This window comes from Ovis aries, chromosome 26, assembly GCF_016772045.2.
Source record: "Ovis aries strain OAR_USU_Benz2616 breed Rambouillet chromosome 26, ARS-UI_Ramb_v3.0, whole genome shotgun sequence".
Lineage (NCBI taxonomy): Eukaryota > Metazoa > Chordata > Mammalia > Artiodactyla > Bovidae > Ovis > Ovis aries.
In genome coordinates this window covers 22580080-22598576 of record NC_056079.1, presented here as the reverse complement: position 1 = coordinate 22598576, position 18497 = coordinate 22580080, and the positions used below count along the sequence as shown (strand labels likewise).

The 18497-nt window shown below is 40.3% G+C and overlaps 2 protein-coding genes across 2 annotated transcripts in view; one reads left to right on the top strand and one right to left on the bottom strand.

The window, feature by feature from the left end:
* Positions 1-18497, bottom strand: part of DLC1 (DLC1 Rho GTPase activating protein) — a 519553-nt gene that overhangs the window by 488993 nt on the left and 12063 nt on the right. The window lies entirely within an intron of this gene.
* C26H8orf48 (chromosome 26 C8orf48 homolog) lies at positions 4809-10195 on the top strand. The gene has a single exon (XM_012105842.5). It carries the CDS (start codon positions 5028-5030, stop codon positions 5835-5837), a length of 810 nt encoding a protein of 269 aa, XP_011961232.4. The 5' UTR covers positions 4809-5027; the 3' UTR covers positions 5838-10195.

The window sequence follows — 18497 nt, the reverse complement described above, 5'->3', positions numbered from 1 at the left end:
TACTGACAATCAACATATGTTATCTTTGCAAAATATAATAGCTATTAAAGTAAAAGAGAGTTCTTCATCAAGCAATTCATCAATTTCAGAAAAACAGTAACACTGAAGACATAGAAAAAAATAATGTAAAGATTGAGATATTTGTCTGGTAAAACATTTTTCAAATATGAAAAACAGCCACTGCACTATAAATTGAAATCATTTTTTATCACGAATGATGTAAGATTCCTTTCTCCTCAAAAATGGTTTCTCACAATGAGATTTCTGATACATTCAACCTAACCCCTTAGGAGAGGAAGTAATTTTTCATTTTGCTTGATCACAGAACCAAGCACAGTGTTGTGAAGTTTATGTAGAGGGTAGACTGTTTGTAAAGGATCTTTCCACTTCATTTCTCTTATTCATAAACTAGATTCCCTCTTGGTGCCCTGGGTCCACCCCAGTGGCCCCTGGAAAGGGTAACAATGCCATCCTGGCGAGGAGGGCACTGTGACTCCTTGGAGGAGAAATGCTTGCCTGACAGGAAGACGCTGAAAGCTTGCCCTTCTGCCTCTGAGGAAAGAGAAATGAGAGGGAGAAAGAATCTGACAGGAAGACTAATATGTTTTGACCTCCTGTCTCTGGGGTTAAGTCCCGTAGCTGCAAAGCATATTTGATTGTTCAGGAAAAGCTGGAAGGAGAGCTTTTGCTCTCCTTAAGGACTACGAGGGAAGAGACGGTGACAGCAGGCCAATAAAAATGGTGCTGTGGCGTAAATCGGCCTGGAGCGCCTGATGGGTCTCTTTCCCTCTTCGGACTTTCCACCTTCATCTCAGGCAACTGTCAGTCACACTGTGGCTTCTAAATGACCCAGTGTTACAATTAGCCCCTAAAAGATGTTACGATGCTCGAGATTTCTGGAGGAGGACTCTCCACCAGAAGCTGTCTGAGGTTGCAACGGCTTTAGGCTATGCTGTGTCTTCCGGAAAACATTTTCCCTTTTCTCCACCACTTCTCAGAAGCTTTTTTTTTTTTTTTTTAGTTTTTTATTTTTACATTTTAAAATCTTTAATTCTTACATGCATTCCCAAACATGAACCCCCTCCCACCTCCCTCCCCATAACATCTTTCTGGGTCATCCCCATGCACCAGCCCCAAGCATGCTGCATCCTGCGTCAGACATAGACTGGCGATTCAATTCACATGATAGTATACATGTTAGAATGTCATTCTCCCAAATCATCCCACCCTCTCCCTCTCCCTCTGAGTCCAAAAGTCCGTTATACACATCTGTGTCTCTTTCCCTGTCTTGCATACAGGGTCGTCATTGCCATCTTCCTAAACTCCATATATATGTGTTAGTATACTGTATTGGTGTTTTTCTTTCTGGCTTACTTCACTCTGTATAATCGGCTCCAGTTTCATCCATCTCATCAGAACTGATTCAAATGAATTCTTTTAACGGCTGAGTAATACTCCATTGTGTATATGTACCACAGCTTTCTTATCCATTCATCTGCTGATGGACATCTAGGTTGTTTCCATGTCCTGGCTATTATAAACAGTGCTGCGATGAACATTGGGGTACATGTGTCTCTTTCAATTCTGGTTTCTCGGTGTGTATGCCCAGAAGTGGGATTGCTGGGTCATAAGGGAGTTCTATTTGCAATTTTTAAGGAATCTCCACACTGTTCTCCATAGTGGCTGTACTAGTTTGCATTCCCACCAACAGTGTAGGAGGGTTCCCTTTCTCCACACCCTCCAGCATTTATTGCTTGCAGATTTTTGGATCGCAGCCATTCTGACTGGTGTGAAGTGGTACCTCATTGTGGTTTTGATTTGCATTTCTCTAATAATGAGTGATGTTGAGCATCTTTTCATGTGTTTGTTAGCCATCCGTATGTCTTCTTTGGAGAAATGTCTATTTAGTTCTTTGGCCCATTTTTTGATAGGGTCGTTTATTTTTCTGGAGTTGAGCTGCAGAAGTTGCTTGTATATTTTTGAGATTAGTTGTTTTTGAAAGAAATGAAGTTACCTGTGGGTGTCAGATGCAGGCAAGATAGCCCAAAGAGGGTTTGACAAGGTCCAGTAGCCTAGGATTTTGTCAGGATACTGGAAGGGACCAGAATAACTGTGCCTTGGTGGGAACAGTTTGTGGTGGAGACCAACAGAGAAACTGGCACAAAGTTAGGGTCCCTACACCAAATGTCCCAAAGGTAATAAGGATTTTCCTCTGCAAAGTGCTGTCTCGGGAAGGAGAGGAGTGAAGGAAGGAAGGAAGGAGTGTGAAAGAAGAAACAGCTCTGTTAGAAGTGGTATTAACATTGCCTGAAGATTTGCCAAAAAGAGACTGACTGATATATCGGAACATCTCTAATTATCAGGTTAATAGTTTTTCATAGCTATCAAAATGACTGAGAACTTTTAAAGAAGATGACATTAAAACAAAGTTAAAATGTAGCATGTTCTTGGCATATTTGAGTATTGATAGCCAATTTTTTTTTTTTTAGTTTTAGTTAATTTCAGTTTTTGCAAAAACTATTCTGAACTTCACAGATATTTAATAAATAAAGAAGCAATTATATAACAGTTACTGAAAGGCTGAAATGTTTCTATGAATTTTCTGGGACAGCTACAAATGTTTCCTGTTAATTCCTCGATGTTTCTTTCCTGATAAAAACAAAAAAGGAATTTTTTTTAATGACATACTTTGCTCCCCCACCCCACCCCCACCAAAAGCTTGATAAAATCTGCTTTCAGTAGAGTGAGTAGGAGTGACTTGTATCCATTGGGATAGTAAAAAGATTTTAGATAAGATGGAAAGTTGCAACTGTCTCTCCCTTAGTTTTCTTCTTTATATATTCCTGTTCTTAAAAAACTTTTTTTTTTTTTACTTTTTATTTTTTGCTCTCACTTGAAACATCTAAGGAAAAAGATTAGTTTAAGATAACACACTTGTTCACAATTCTGTTAAGAATTCAGAATATATATATTTCTTGCCAGTACTGCTCATGGACTGTTCTGAGATTTTGTTTTCACATGTGTATCACTGACCATGCTAATATGCAAAGAAAGAGAGAATCCTGGGTTCAATCCCTGGGTGGGGAAGATCCCCTGGAGGACTGCATGGCAACCCACTCCAGTATTCTTGCCGGGAGAAACCCATGGACAGAGGAGCCTAGTGGGCTACGGTCCATGGGGTGGCAAATAGTCAGACAGTCTGAGCGGCTAACACTTTCCCACTTTTCACATGAATGTGTAAATATTTCAGGGAATGTGGGAGACTTTTGAAACAAAAATTAAAAATCAAAATCTTGAGTCCTTGAACTGGAGATTACTTGGATTTAACCACAAATTATATATTACCTCTTTTTAAAGATTAATATTATATGATAAAATATGATTTGGGTGGAATGAATGAAGTTGAGATCTCATCTTCAATATGAAGCTGGCTCATATTTGAGAGATGCTTGTCGAACATTGCAGAGTTTTGACTCACTGCCAAAGCGAGCACTTTTGTAATAACCTTAAATATATCTGGCCAGACTTCAATAACCTTCCCCATTCCCCTACTCCACCCCCACACCTGCCCCACGGAGAGAACTGAGAGTGGGAAATTATCTCATTCAGAATTATCTCATTTGAAATTATCTCAGATATTTACTAAGACCCAGACTCGGATATTAAGATCTAGAAATATTTAATCTTCAGAGTTAACGTTTTATAATTTCTGAGAATAGCTGTTAATAAAGCCTTGTCATATTTTTAAAAAGTCTGTTGTAAAAGAATGTATTGTGAGTAGCGGCCTAATTTGAAGGGCTCAGGAAAAAGAAGACTGTAGTTCCTCGACCTTGTAGTACTTATGCCTAAAGATCCAGGCGTGTACTTGTGTGAGGCAATATTTATTTCTGTTTGCATAGTCATTCAACACATTTACTCAGTAACGATTTATTGAGTACTTTCTGTGTATCAGGTACCTGTTGAGACTGCAGCGCAAGACTGACAGGATTTCTGCTTTCATGGGGTTTTTAATCTGGAGGCGGCGGTGTGGGAGGTATTATCAAATGTGTGTAAATACAGAGTTGCAAACCCGGAAAGAAAGGCTGTGCAGTAAACTGTTGGGGTCAGTGGTGGACATGAAGCTCTTCCAGAAAAAAAAAAGTGGGGGGCGGGGAGTGGCCTTGAAAGAGCAGAATTTAGCGAAGAGGGAAGAGTGGCAGTTGAAGTGCCATTCAGAGGAGCGCTGCCGGAACAAAGACCTGATAAACTGAGATCTGGGAAAACTGCAAAGTCGTCCCCAAAATGCCGGGGCACAAAAAGCTGCGAAAGGCGAGGCGGGAGCAAACGGTAGAGTCGGTGCCCTGCCACGCAGGAGTCTCACAGGGTGGTTTCAGTATTTAGCTTTTCATCCAAAGATGTGCTCTGCGATTAGATGAGCTCTTAGCTATCTGATTGGCAGATACGTTCTTGCTTGTGTTTCTCTGGCCAGCAGGAGGAGGTGTGTTTTTGCTTCTTTGGGGCTTTTTTTTTTTTTTTGATCCATTTAGCCAGCGTGTGCATTATCAGATTAGTCAGAGCCCATCTATTCCTGGTGGGAAGGAGGCGTGTATACTTTTTTGACCCTTGGGGAAGGAGAGTTTGCAACCTCTTCTCGATCGTTATTGGATTTTGTACTAAAATAGCACCGAGGAGGCGGAGACTCGGGAGAGCCAGAAGAGAGGCAGGCTCCGAAAACTTACACGAACTGTGCGGGCGGAGTCGGATCCGAGGAGCGTGGGGGACGGGAAGGAGCGCCAGCGACCCTCTGCGCATGACCGCCTCTGGTTGCCAAGGCAGCGGGACGGAGTCGCCCGGAAGAGCTTCCCTTGAGGAACTGCCGGCTCCTAAAACTCATCCCCGAGGGGATCAGGACTGACCGGTTCCTGAGGCAGTCTTGACCACGGCAAAGCAGATGAGGCGCAGAGCCTGATGCGGGGTGATGGCCATCCGCCCAGAAGCCGGAGGATTCAGAGAAACAGGGAGAATTGGCCCCAGCGGACACCGGGACTATGGCAGACCTTTCTAAGGAGACCTTGGAGTCCTTGACTGATGAGGTAAAGAGTTCCGGTTCATTCAGTTCCTCTGGAGGACTGCAGCCCTGGTCTTCTGCCTCTGGGAGCAAGTCTGAGAGTGGATCGCAGCCTTCACGCTCGGAATATGGAGACCACCAATCTGAGCTTTCGGACTTCAAAGCTAATGTAAAGAAATTGAGCAGAAAATGGATCCACAACCTCAAAGGCAAGGAAACGAAGTCTGAACAGTATCGAGCGGACACTAAATATCAAACAGAAATCACTCAGGCATCCCTTGAAGAATTGAATGCCCTGCAGTCTTTCTGCACCGTTAAGGTAAACCTGATCCACCATAGAGCGAACTCTACGGGGAAAAAGAGCAGCAGGCATAAAAAGCTGCAGCTTGGACCCGAGGCAGAAGCTCCAGAGGTAGATACCTTAAAGTGTACTGTCCCTGACGAGCTTTTGAATAGAATCTATTTTAAAAACATGAGAACACCCAAACAGGTGGGGACAGCTAAGCAACACATTTCTTCTCGGTGTCCCGACTGTATCAGAAAAAGGGCAGAACTGGCCCAATCTGCCTTCCTGAAACAGAAGAAGACTTTACTGGAGTCACTTCTACTCCAAGAGAAAATAGATGAACATCTTAATACGAAAGACTTCCTTACCCTTGTCAGAGAAGCACACCAGAGCCTTCCCAGGCTTTCAGATGACCCCAGAAGAATCTGGGACAGACTGAATGAGAGAAAAGTAAAATTGGATACTCTGGTTTTTGAAAGGTCAGATATAAAGCAGAAAATGTAGCAGAATGGAAATAGTGCTTATCATTCACCTTTTTGTCGGCTTACTCGCAAACCTCTTATTCTTAACCAAACAGGGGGTGGTGTTTATTAATGATAATGTGTCATGGGGGTAAATGTTTCTGTTGTGTATTTGAATAATTATCATCTCTGTAATAGGAGTGGAGTGGGCATGCAGCCTATAGCACCCAATCCTTAGCATCTCCACCGTTACTGGGAGACCCTGAGGACAGCAGTTATAAGGTCCCACTCTGCCTGTGGTCACCCTCCAGTGGCCATCGTGGCAGAGCTTGGGGTGTGAAGCAGTCATGGGGCGGTGCCTGGGGACAGACTGAGGGCTGTTCTGCAGAGCCCCAGAAACCTCGCATGGCCTCCTAACTGGCCAGGCCCAGGCCTTAAAGGAGCAGCGAACCTCTTCCCCATCCTCATCTCCAGGAACTGCGGTCTCCTTGCCTGGCAGTTCAAGGAGGCCTCAGCAACTGGAGTAAACAGGGAATCTGCCACTCAGGTAACAGCTTCAACCAGCTTCAGTTTGTCTGTTCAAGTTTCAGAAGCTGGTTCAGCTTAAATCGGTTGTCTATCCTGAGTTAGTGGCCAGAGGTCAGGGATAATTTGTACAGACATGGAGCATCTACTTCGGGTCTACTGCTGTGGGTTGGGTCTCTTTTCAAAGAAGGGCAATTGTTGTGAGCTAGGAATTCAAATGATTGGTATTTGCTACAGCACATATTCCTATTGATCCTAAACAAATGATTCTCTCCAATTTAAATGAGAAGCCTGAGAGCCAGCTGTGTCCTGGGTTCCCAGCTGGGCAGGGACCGGGGACTTAGCCATGAGGGTGCCTGTCAGCTAAGATCTGCCTCCTCAGCTGGGCCCAGGCCCTGGCGGGAGGACCCAAACTGGTTGCAGGACAAGCGCTTCAGGCAGTCGTTGGCCTGTGCAAGGATCACCCTCCTCTTAGCCAAGCCTGGGCCTCAGAGGGTGAAAGTTGAGCTTTAGGATCTTGCCTTTTCTTGTCTGAACTGAAAATAACATTTATTTTGGTGAAGGTTTATGGGGAACACCTTGAGCCATGGACCAGACCTCAGGAACAAAGGATCTGCCACTAACAAATTTGTAACAACTAACACACCCTCCCTCACCTTTCCTATTAAAGGGATTTGTTGAAAGCCTTTGGGGCATTATGGGGTTCTTAAGGCATGGCCCTACAATAAACTGTTCTATGCTCCAAACTCTTGATGTTTTAATATCCTTTGGCCTCACTGTGTGTGGCCACATGGACCTGCATTCTATAACATTTCTACAGTCACTTTGGAAACAAGAGTTTACTATTCTTCCCTCACAGATTTAAGGACTAAAACTTTCCATCCAGTTTTTTTTTCATATTATAGAAGGCAACATTTTAGTTGAAAGAGTTACAAAGTTTTTATAACAATCCAGAAGAGAGATACTGGCATTTTGGATTAGGATTTTGACTGTACAGGTAGAAAGAAAAATAGAAATCTAACAAGGATTTAGAAGGCATTCTTCGGTGAAGAAATGAATATAGGGGTTTAATAAAAGGTAAGTGTTAAGAATGTGACCAAGTTTCTGACTTGTACATTTTTATGATATAATAATTTCATTGAGATAGGAACAGTGGAAGAGAATGATGTTTGATTAAGAAGGCAATTATTTGGACATGGTTAGTTTGAGAAATATTTGGGACATTCACATTGAGAGGTTGATGAACATTTGGTTATGTGTGCTTGTGATCTGAAGACAAGGTCTAACCTAGAGATTTGAAGTAAAGGGTTGAGGCGGAGGGGATCACTGGAAGATACTGTAGTTAGAAATTGAAGTCATAGATGTGGTGAGTTCTTCTCGAAGAAAATAGAATAAGAAGGGAAGAAAGGCTATGACCAATTCTTGAGAAATTCACCAATTAGTGGCTGGGTAGAGGAGAATAAGGTTTCCCTGATGGCTCAGTGGTAAAGAACACATCTGCCAATGCAGGAGATGCGGGTTTGATTCTAAGGTCGAGAAGATGCCCTGGAGAAGGAAGTGCCAGTCCACTCCAGTATTCTTGCCTGGGAAATCCCATGGACGCAGGAACCTGGCAGGGAACCGTCCATGGGGTTCCAAAAGAGTTGGACACAACTTAGCAACTGAACAACAGCAACAACACAGGAGAATAAGCCAGCAAAGGAGATTGAGGAGGAGTCATCCTAGAAGAATAGAGGAAAACAGGAAAGTGTAGTATCAGAGAGCAAAGAAAGAGAAGACTTCAAGAAGGATGGGCTGTCTGAGCATGCCAACCCAAGAGTTCACAGGAGATAGTTTAGTCACATATTGGCCTCTTGGCCTTAACAGCAGTCACTTCACTCTTAGAATCTGGGCAGACTGACAAAGCAGATTGAGGAATAAATGTAAGCTAATGACATGAGGAATATGGGTATAGATTTTTTTTTTACTTGAAAGTGAAGTCGCTCAGTCGTGTCTGACGCTTTGCGGCCCCATGGACCAGGCTCCTCCGTCCATGGGATTCCCCAGGCAAGAATACGGGAGTGGGTTGCCATTTCCTTCTTCAGGGGATCTTCCCAACCCAGGGACTGAACCTGGATTTCCTGCGTTGAAGGCAGACGCTTTAACCTCTGAGCCACCAGGGAAAAAGTCCTTGTTTTTAGTACAGTTAAAATATCAGCATAAAGGACTGATCTAGTGCCCCCTTGTATTTTGTTGTCCAAATCATGATTAACAACAGTCCGATTATGGTATGAATGCTGCTTATTTCTGAAATTCTGAGTAATTTCTTACATTCTGAGTAAATGTCACCAGTTTCCTAGATGACTTACAAATTGTTACTAATCTTATTTTCAAAGGAAGTGGTATGTAGACTTTGTGAAGTTTAGCTGTAGAAGGAGAGCAGAGGAGATAATTTTTCTACATGCCTTTACACCTAACCTATAATAATCAAAAATTTGTAAACGTCAGCAAAAAATAGCTTTTGTATCATATTTCAATACTTCAATACTAGTCTTTGATTTTAGACCTTCATTTATGTATAAACATGCTCCTTTTTTTTTTCCTATAAAATTTATTGTATTTCTGTTAGTCATTCCTAGTTAAAATGGGAAATGAAATCACTACCATTTTCATAGTAACTTTTTATTTGAAATCCACACTATGTCATGCTTTATCTTTGCCATATTAGTATAAAAAATTCTGAATTATTTTCCCATTAAGGGTCATAATTCATCCCTTCAGTCAATTAAATCTTCCAATCCATGCACAAGAGATTTTGAATTTTGTTTAGGTCTTTAATTTTGAAAGAAGTGTTTCATAGTTTTGTGCATGCAAGTGGTGTGCTTCCTTTATGCCTCAGTATTTACTCCATTGTTTGCTATAGTAAATGGATTTTTTTTCAATTCATTTTCTTTTTGGATGCTCATTGCTAGTGTGTAGAAATACAACAGATGTTTGCCTGTTGATTTTATGTCTTGAAACTACTGAATTTATTGATTTGCACTAACAGTTTTTAAGAAAAATAGATTCTTTAAGATTTTAGAGCTAGAAGATTTTGTCATTTGTAAACAGAGATAATTTTACTTCTTGCTTTTGATGTGGACATTTTTTTTTTTTCTTGCCTAATTGCCCTGGTTCTAATTTCCAGTACTGTAATGAATAGAAGTAGTGAAGTGAACATCCTTGTCTTATTTCTGATCTTAGGGGAAGAGCTTTCAGTTTTTAACCATTGAGTATGTTTGTGGGTTTTTCATAAATGGCCTTTTTCATTTGGAGTAAGTTCCTTTCTATTCTTAGTTTATTGAATGTTTTTGTATCATAAAGGGGTATTTCATCAGTTGAGATGATCATGTAGTTTGATGTACTCTTTAACCCATTCTCATGCCTCACCTTCTTTGCACTCAGCCCATAACCTTGAAACACTGACTAATCAGAATTAGATGTTGTAGTCTGTATGCTAAAGCACTAATATAAGTTGATAACACTTGTGTCTTAATAATCTTTTCTTTCTGACTTTAACAACTGGAGGGTAGAGGTTCCATCTTTTACACTTTCCACAGGACTTAGCACAATGCCTGACACAGGATGGTGCTCAAGAAAAGTTTCAATGACGGAAAAATAAGTGCATCCAAATAATGAGATTTAATATGTCTTTTGCATCAGATCACGAAAATAATCTGCTAGTGTTTTGCCTTTGTGTAGCTATTTTCTATAATTGTTCTCTTTCTCTCCATGGCTTGGATTCCTTTTTATCATATACATTCATACTTTTTCTCAATGGTAAATTAGTGGAACATTTTTTGATATCTTTCCATATGCAGCCAATTAATACAGTATTCATTTAAAAGAATATAAAAATATCTCTCTGGAATTCATGTTTTCAGATAGAAAAACATTTATGTGACTTGTTAACTTCAAAGATAATTCATGACTTTTTGCAGTTTTGAAATGAGGTAGAAATTCTTGATGCTCATACTCAAAAATAGTTTTTAATTCTTCTGAACAAATTCAAAAGGAATGAATATCCTTTCTCCAAATCCTTTATAGCGGCACCCAAGAGATTCCAGTAAGTCTGGAAAGGAAAATCTATCAGATCAGATGCTAAGAAACCACATATTTTCCCAATGCACTAAAAATGTATCCGGCAACTTGGTACAGGATTAAATAAATGCAGTGTATGTAACTGTAGTATAGATAGTATATAAATATGCATCCATGTAGTTTCTGTTTTTTAATCTAGATTTTTAATGAAAAAAATTCTGCACTGAGAATCAAATCTATGCATTTAATGAGTATTAGAAAAACAAAATCCTTGGAACAGAAATAAGTGATGTGCCAGATTGAGAGAAAAGAAAGTTCAGTCCTAAACCTCTGAGTCATTCAAATTCCAGTCTCAGAATTGTTTAGGAATGTTTGGGACACCCAGCTCAGAATACCTCCAGTTTTAAACATGTTAGTTTATTTCATGATGAAGCCTAATATAGTAACATAGTTGTTTCTGCAGCAACATAGTTAAACAGGCTGCAAAGAAAATAAGAATTGTGGTTCTATGTGGGTGTGGGCTCTCCTTCAATTTTTTTCTGGAATTGACAGATGAAAAGTACATACACAAATAGTTAATCTGAGACAGAAAAGGAAAAGACAGCTGAATTCTCAGTTGACAATGCTCTCTGCAATAGAGAATTTCAAATTCTCCAAATTTCTGTAAACTCAAATTACAGTGGATATTACAAAATTCTATCAGAGTGGCTCCAATAATCCCAGAGCCTAGTTTTGATGAGCCCACTGCTGAGGTATTAATTGGGGTTTAGGAGAAAGTATGTTATGGTCATTACATCCCAAATTTGCTTTGAATGTCAAGACTGATGACCCCACATGAAGTCTGAGAAGGTCTGGAAAGGTCTATCACTCACATATTGAGAGTTGCTTCTGAGGGACACAGGGCAAACTCCCAAGCTGATCTAAAAATGGCTGGAGAGAGAGGAAAGATACTGGTTTGGCTTTTACTGTGATCAGGGAGTGGAGCTCAGGTGAGGATTCACACCTGTGGACTGGGCTTACATGTCTGAACTTCCTGCAAGTACCAAAGGGAGCCCCGGGGCTTTTATCAGCTAGTGCAAATGTGGAGTGGGAGTGAAAGGCGGGCATGCACGTTTTTGACCATCAAACATCAAAAATGGAATCAGACTCTTTATTACAGGTCATCCCTGATGTTTGACTCTTGATAAAAAATGTCATATTTCATTTAATTAAAATTTATCTTTCTTGAGTATGCTTGAGTAAGAGAACTCTATGAGGCCTGTAGCCTGAGACAGACAGGGGTAGGGAAAGTTCCACTGAACACCTTGTTCAAGAGCTCAACATTGTGTATTTTTAGAACTGAAATGGTCACCCTTAACATCTGGCATCTCAACGTGGATAAAGTGAGGCCTGCATTGTGGCTTTAATGTCACCTTGATTTATATTTTGGGTATCTGTGAGGCAAGAGACTCCCATAGTTATTTTCCCCAAGGATGGAAAACTTGGATAAATAATTGCTGTGGTTACCACTGGTGGAACTAGGTGGCTAGAACACTGCAATGGCCCGAGAGTCTGTAAACAAACACCGATGCAGGCAGTTGTTGGGCAGAGTAAAGCTGTTGACTGCATGAAATCCCGCTAATTTTGCTGATCCTTGAAGCCCATCCTTTGTCAAGGATGTCTGGATTAGGGAATTCAAAATAGCAGCTCTCCAGAAAGCTCTATAACATGCAGTTTTGTCCATAAAGTGTATAAACTCCTACTCTTTTCACTCATTTGACTCCAAGGAGTCAAATGCCAAGGGCGCAGAGAGAAGTTAACTCTTAACTGGCAAGCATCTGAGGTCAGAGGAGGGCACCATTTCCTACAGCTGGGATACTCCAGAGGACCCCAACTTAGGTCCGGCCTGCAGCTAACACTTCTGCTTAGCAAGGAGGTCTCTCGATGGCTGAGCTGAGTTCATAGAAGGCTGCCTCCCTGCTCCACAGAAAGGTATGGATCTGCAGAGGCTCAGGGACTGAGAGTGGATATGTGTTTCCAGGGGATCAATAGGCAGTCTCCTTTCCTCTCCCATGTGGCTCAGATGGTAAAGAGTCTGCCTGGGTTAGGAAGATCCCTTGGAGAAGGGAATGGCAACCCACTCCAGTATCCTTGCCTGGAGAATTCCAAGGACAGAGGAGCCTGGCGGGTTACAGTCCATGGGGTTGCAAAGAGTTGGACATGCCTGAGTGATTAACACTCTCACTTTATTCTTCATCTCTCTCTTTTTTTTTTTTCAGTTTTATCTTCCTACCTAAAAAGAGTTCTATTGTATTTCATGCAACTTAAAGTATCCACATCAAAGTCACCTAGAAAAAAGTTTTAATGCATTAAAAAATAAAATAAAAACTTGTGTGTGTGTCTGTGTATGAAGGAGGTAGAGCAAATGGAAAAAAATTCTAGTCTCATAGGGTCCCTGGGAGAGAAAGTTTCGGAAAATAACACCCCATCCACTCTCTCTGGAGAATAACTTCATCTCTCGTACAAGAGACTATTTCTATAAACCCACGGGAGTAATCACACAGAGCTCTAGGTCAACAGATTTTCCAGAAGTCAGGATGTGGCAGTGCACACCCCAGAGAGATTTTTCTCTCACAGTGAAGTAAGTGTTGAGGAAAGAACAAAAAAAAAATTCTGCAACCGCTCTTCAAGACAACATCATAAATGTGATATTTAATATGTTCATTTCACAGTATTGGCCACACCGATAAAGTAATTAAATATTTAGCCATATGTTGATTCTTTAGAGGAAAAGGAAGTCAGGCTGTGAGGGAGAATCTGTGCTATGCCCCTGGCTGAGTTTCTGGTGGTTTGCTGACAATTTTTGATGCTCTTTACCTTATAGAAGCATCACCCCAGTCTTTGCCTGCAGGCTCACACTGCATTCACCATGAACGAATATTCATGTCCAAAATCTCCTTCTACGAAGGACACCAGTCGTTAGGATTTGGGCTCACTCCAAAGACCTCACCTGATCACCTCTTTAAAGATTCTCCAAATAAAGTCACTTTCTGAGGGAATATGAGTTAGAGCGTCAACATGTGCATTTGGAGAGAAACATACTGGAGCTATAACAGAGACAGCACTAAGGCAGAAGAATGAAACGCCCAGAATTTCATCTCAGTGAACTTATTCCAGAATCTTAATTAAAGAGAGGTGCTCAAGGTAACAATTTTCAACCATGGCTGCACATTAGAATTATCTGAGAAGCTTTCAAAATATACCCATGCCTGGGCCCTCCTTCTGTATATTCTGATTTAAATGTTGCTGAGTGGAGATCTGGCAGTATTTTCAAAAAATTTCCTAAGAGTATAATATACAGCTGCGTTTAGAGCAACTGTTTTAGGATGATAAAGCTTGAAGCAGGAAGACCAATTTGAAGGCTGTTTTATTCATCACGGAAAGAGAGAACAAGGCTCTGAAACATGGCATCAGCACTGGAAAAGAGGAAGAAATAGATGTTTTGTAGAAACAGGAAGTAAATCAGCAGGACTTGATGACTCATTGAATTGGAGGGATTAAACCAGTCCATCCTAAAGGAAATCAGTCCTGAATATTCATTGGAAGGACTGATGCAGAAGCTGAAACTCCAGTACTTTGGCTACTTGATGCCAAGAGCTAACGCACTAGAAAAGACCCTGATGCTGAGAAAGATTGAGGGCAGGAGAAGGGGGAGACAGAGGATGAGATGGTTGAATGGCATCGCAGACTCGATGGACATGAGTCTGAGCAAGCTTCAGGAGTTGGTGATGGACAGGGAAGCCTGACATGCTGTAGCCCATGGGGTCTTAAAGAGTCGGACACGACTGAGTGACTGAATTGAACGGAACTGAACTGGAGGGAACCGGTGCAGTAGGGAAGAGCAAAAGGTGGCACACGTTAGTTCCCATCAGGTGTATGCTGGTGCTGTCAGAAGATGTTAAAAATTAAAGTTTGCTTTCTTTGGAGAAAGCGTGATAATTGAATTGAGGTTTTTTTAGCAATTAACTTGCTCTTTTTGAGATCACTGTATATTGACACGCAGTTCTAAGAAATAAAACAACAAAAAAAAATCCCATATACCATTCACACAGTTTCTTTCTAGGGTAACATCTTGCAAAGCTATAGTCCAACATCACAGCAAGATGTTGACATTGATACAGTCGAGATACAGAACAATTCCATCAAACTGGGATATAATGAGCTTGAGGTGCCTATAGATAGTGATTACATGAGATTTGTTAAGGTGGCATGCTATAAGAAGTGCTCTTATCTGGTATTAATCACTCTAAAAGTACCAGAAATCTGCCAAAACTAAGATCAACCTACTTCAGTACCTCAAAGTAATAATATAGAATAAGGAATTTTTTTAAACTTTGGATTTATATAATGAATATCTAGCAGTAACTTGGGAGTACACATAGGCAACCACTTCACCTACAGAACAAGATCTACTTGGGGAAATTCTTTAAACACACACTTAGCCACGCATGCACATCCAGAGATGCATGCACACGTACCCCACAAGCATGTTTACACACAGGTGCAACTTCTATTAGAAGACACACAATTTTGTGAGTGACCACTTAGATGAACTCATATTCGAAGAGAGTGATGATTCTGTCTTTTAAAGGGTGTACTTTCATTTTAACTGCAGCCAAAAAAAAAAAAAAAAGATTAAAAACAGCTGGAACATGTGTCTATTTTCACCTCCTCCAACTGCTGGAACTTTGTTTTTGGATATCACAGACATTTTCCAAACAAAACTCTGCTGAACAAAATGATAAATGTGGAAGAGACATGTATGATTCCCTTTTTCTTTGACAAGCTTTATAGAATAAAAAGTACTGGTGTGCTTTTCAAACATAAAACTAAAACTTTAAATATCGCAAATACAGTTTTCAGTGGGTGACATGACATAAATTCACATTTGAAGTTGGGTGATGTTGTCAACTTGAATGCTGGGTCTCTAACCAGTAGGTGTATTTATCTGGGAAGTAAAAATGAAGTCTTTTATTATATGTTGATATTTAGAAAACTGAAACAGTGTGCTAACCAGACTTTCAAGTTTCTGTCAGTACTTTATCTTTTCCCTTTAATCTCCCCTCCAAAATTACTATTGCTAGGTCCTTGTCATGTCATGCTCCAATTACTATAATAATTTTCTCTCTTTCACTGAAGGCAGTATGCTTTTATAATAATACACCCTAAACAATAACTCAAAATTAATCTCTTAAAAACACTTTTGGTAATATCACTTCCACTGTGTATAGACTAAAATCACAAATCCTTGGCTTTTATTTTGTAGGTCCTACTTCACTTTTCAGCAAGTATTGAGGCCTAGGTTTTAAAAAGTCTTCGGTTCAAATTCTAGTTCTTCCAACTACAAGCACGTTTTGCAAACAGTCCATTGTCCTAACCCAACTGATGCATTTTGAGGGTGTGAAATAATGGCAGAGCCAACAGATGGAAAATTGAAAAAAGAAAAAGATTGAAGATAATAAAATGGATCAGCCTTGGTGACAGATTGATTGAAAAAGAGAAGATGGTATCAAGCATGATGTTTTTCTTAAGCTATAGTTTGTATTACCTAAGAGAGAGTCCAGGAAAGAGAGGTTTGGCAGAATGAGGAGGAAATCATTATTTTGAATTTGGTGTATGACAACTAGGTGAGTATATTTACTCCACAGCAGTTAAAAGCCAGAGAAAGAGAGACAAAGATAAAAATTTTGGAGGCAGCAGAAAATTATAATCACTGTGTTCATCCAACATAAGACCATTAAATATAAATTCACTCCACTACAGAAAAAATATAGCCTAAGTGTATTGCGTATTTAAAACCCCCAATTTTACTGGATAATAATGCAATAAAATTAAAGTGTATTCCACAAAAATGACAAAAAGAGTATTAAATGAAAGTTCAAATAACAATCTTGGTACCATTTACCTTGAACTTTTGGCTCAATATAAGATGATTCAGAAATTATGGCTACTTTACTATCTCAGCAGCTGTTTTCACAAAGACTAAAGATACAGACTTGGAATTCATGGTTAAGTGATATTTATTAGACTAGGAGAAGTATGGGGGCTGGGAGAGGTCATGGCTACCCTTTTGTTCCACATTTAGGGAAATTCCTTCATTCCGTGACCAAGCATACAGTTTAGAGATAAGAGAGAAAGGAGAGGATCACCTGGCTAACGAGCTAGATCACCCCAGGGCAGTTGACCAGGTGACAGATGGAGTCAGATTGCCCTCACATTCCTATAAGAGAAAATATTTTTCACAGTCCTGGACCATATCCACTCAACATAAAACAGAATCTGATAACAATTATGAGTTGCTAGTGCACAGTGAGAAGTCAAATACTAAAGTCAGTCCTTGCCAAGTTTTTCTTTGTATTTTAACCACATGATCCATATTCCTCATTACACTATCCTTCATCTGTCTAAACAACAGGCTGTTGTTAGTTTACGAAACTTAACCATTCTTAGTCCAGACAAGCTTCTTTAAATTTACAACACGTAGAGACTTTTGCAGTTCATATAATTACAGAAAAAGCTAATGGAAAAACAAAAAAGCAAAATCAAATCTTTGTAAGAATGTTTGGGAAGGAAATGGCAACCCACTCCAGTATTCTTGCCTGGAGAATCCCATGGATGGGGAAATCTGGTAGGCTACAGTCCATGGGGTTGCAAAGAGTCGGACACGACTGAGCGACTTCACTTCACTTCACTTCAAAGGAACAACATTGCTCTTGCAGTAGTCAAGGGCAATGACTCTCCGTTTCTTCTGGGAAAATTTTAGCAGGCCTTCCCCTGTTGGGTAGACGACATGCGCAGTCACATTCAGGTGTCTGTGACTTCTGTTGAGTTGATTTTCTGCTGTTCAGAAGCTCAGCTATTGGATCACGGAGAAGCATTTTTAATTTGCATTTATCTTATTTTAGTGACCTTAAGAATCTTTTTTCATGTTGATTAGCTACTTGCGTGTTTCTTATCTTATGGCTTATTCTTTGTCTCTTTCCTACCCAGTTCTATATGAAATGTTCACTTTTTTTTTTTTTCTCACAGATAAAAGGAGAGAGTGGATTATTGGTGATAAATAAATTTTGACTTGGACAAGTGAGATGGATGGTGGTGAAATACACTAACGTGAAGACAACTAAGGGAAGATTAGATTCATGAAGCAGGGAGAGAAAGCCAAGATTCCCTTTGACCTTGTGAAGTATAGTGAGTGAACCTTTTCCACATTGTGGGAATTTAAAATCAGCAGTTGGAAATAAATACCTGGAGTTGGTGGGTGTAGTGCTCCTGCTCAGTCGCTCCATCATGTCTGACTCTTTCGCAACGCCAAGGACTGGAGCCCGCCAGGCTCCTCTGTCCACAGGATTTTCCAGGCAAGAATACTGGAGTGAGTTGCCATTTCCTAATCCAGGGGATCTTCCTGACCCAGCAATCGAACCTGCGTCTCCTGCATTGGCAGGTGGATTCTTTACCACTGCGCCACCTGGGAAGCCCCTAGAGACCAGATATTTCTTCACTGGTATATGGGCTTTAGAGGCTTAGAATTGGGTGAGGTCACCTAGGGAGCACCTGCTTATAAAAAAACACGCCAAGAAGGGTGAGGTCCCTGGGCAATCCAGCAGTCAGAAACCAAACAGAGAAAGAGGATCAAGCAAGTAGAATGAAAAATAGTAGCTACACTGGGGCAAAAGATCTTATATTTATTGACTTTTTGAAATGACTTTATAAGTTTTAAATTCAACTGTTTTGCCCATCACCCCTGTTTTTTCTTTAGGATATTTGTGACTTATCGTTGAACTTTTTTCATGCACCAAAGACATGGACTCTTCGTTATATATAACAAAATGCTTAAATTCCATGTACCCCATTTGTCTTTGATTTCATTTATCTTTTGATATCTCTGCTTTTTGTAGCCAAATCAATTGGTTTTTTAGTGTACAAGATAATGCATTGCTTTTTTTTCTTCAAGTGTTCTCGTACAACCCAAATTTACTAAACATGGATCAATATATTTCTTTCAGTTTTTATGAAGTCTTAAAAAAAAAACAAACCTCTCACTCTCTAATTCATCTGGAATGTATTTTGATAACTGAGCAGA

Bases quoted from the DNA above. Each gene is read 5' to 3' on its own strand.
- C26H8orf48 (XM_012105842.5), top strand. From the start codon at position 5,028: ATGGCAGACCTTTCTAAGGAGACCTTGGAGTCCTTGACTGATGAGGTA.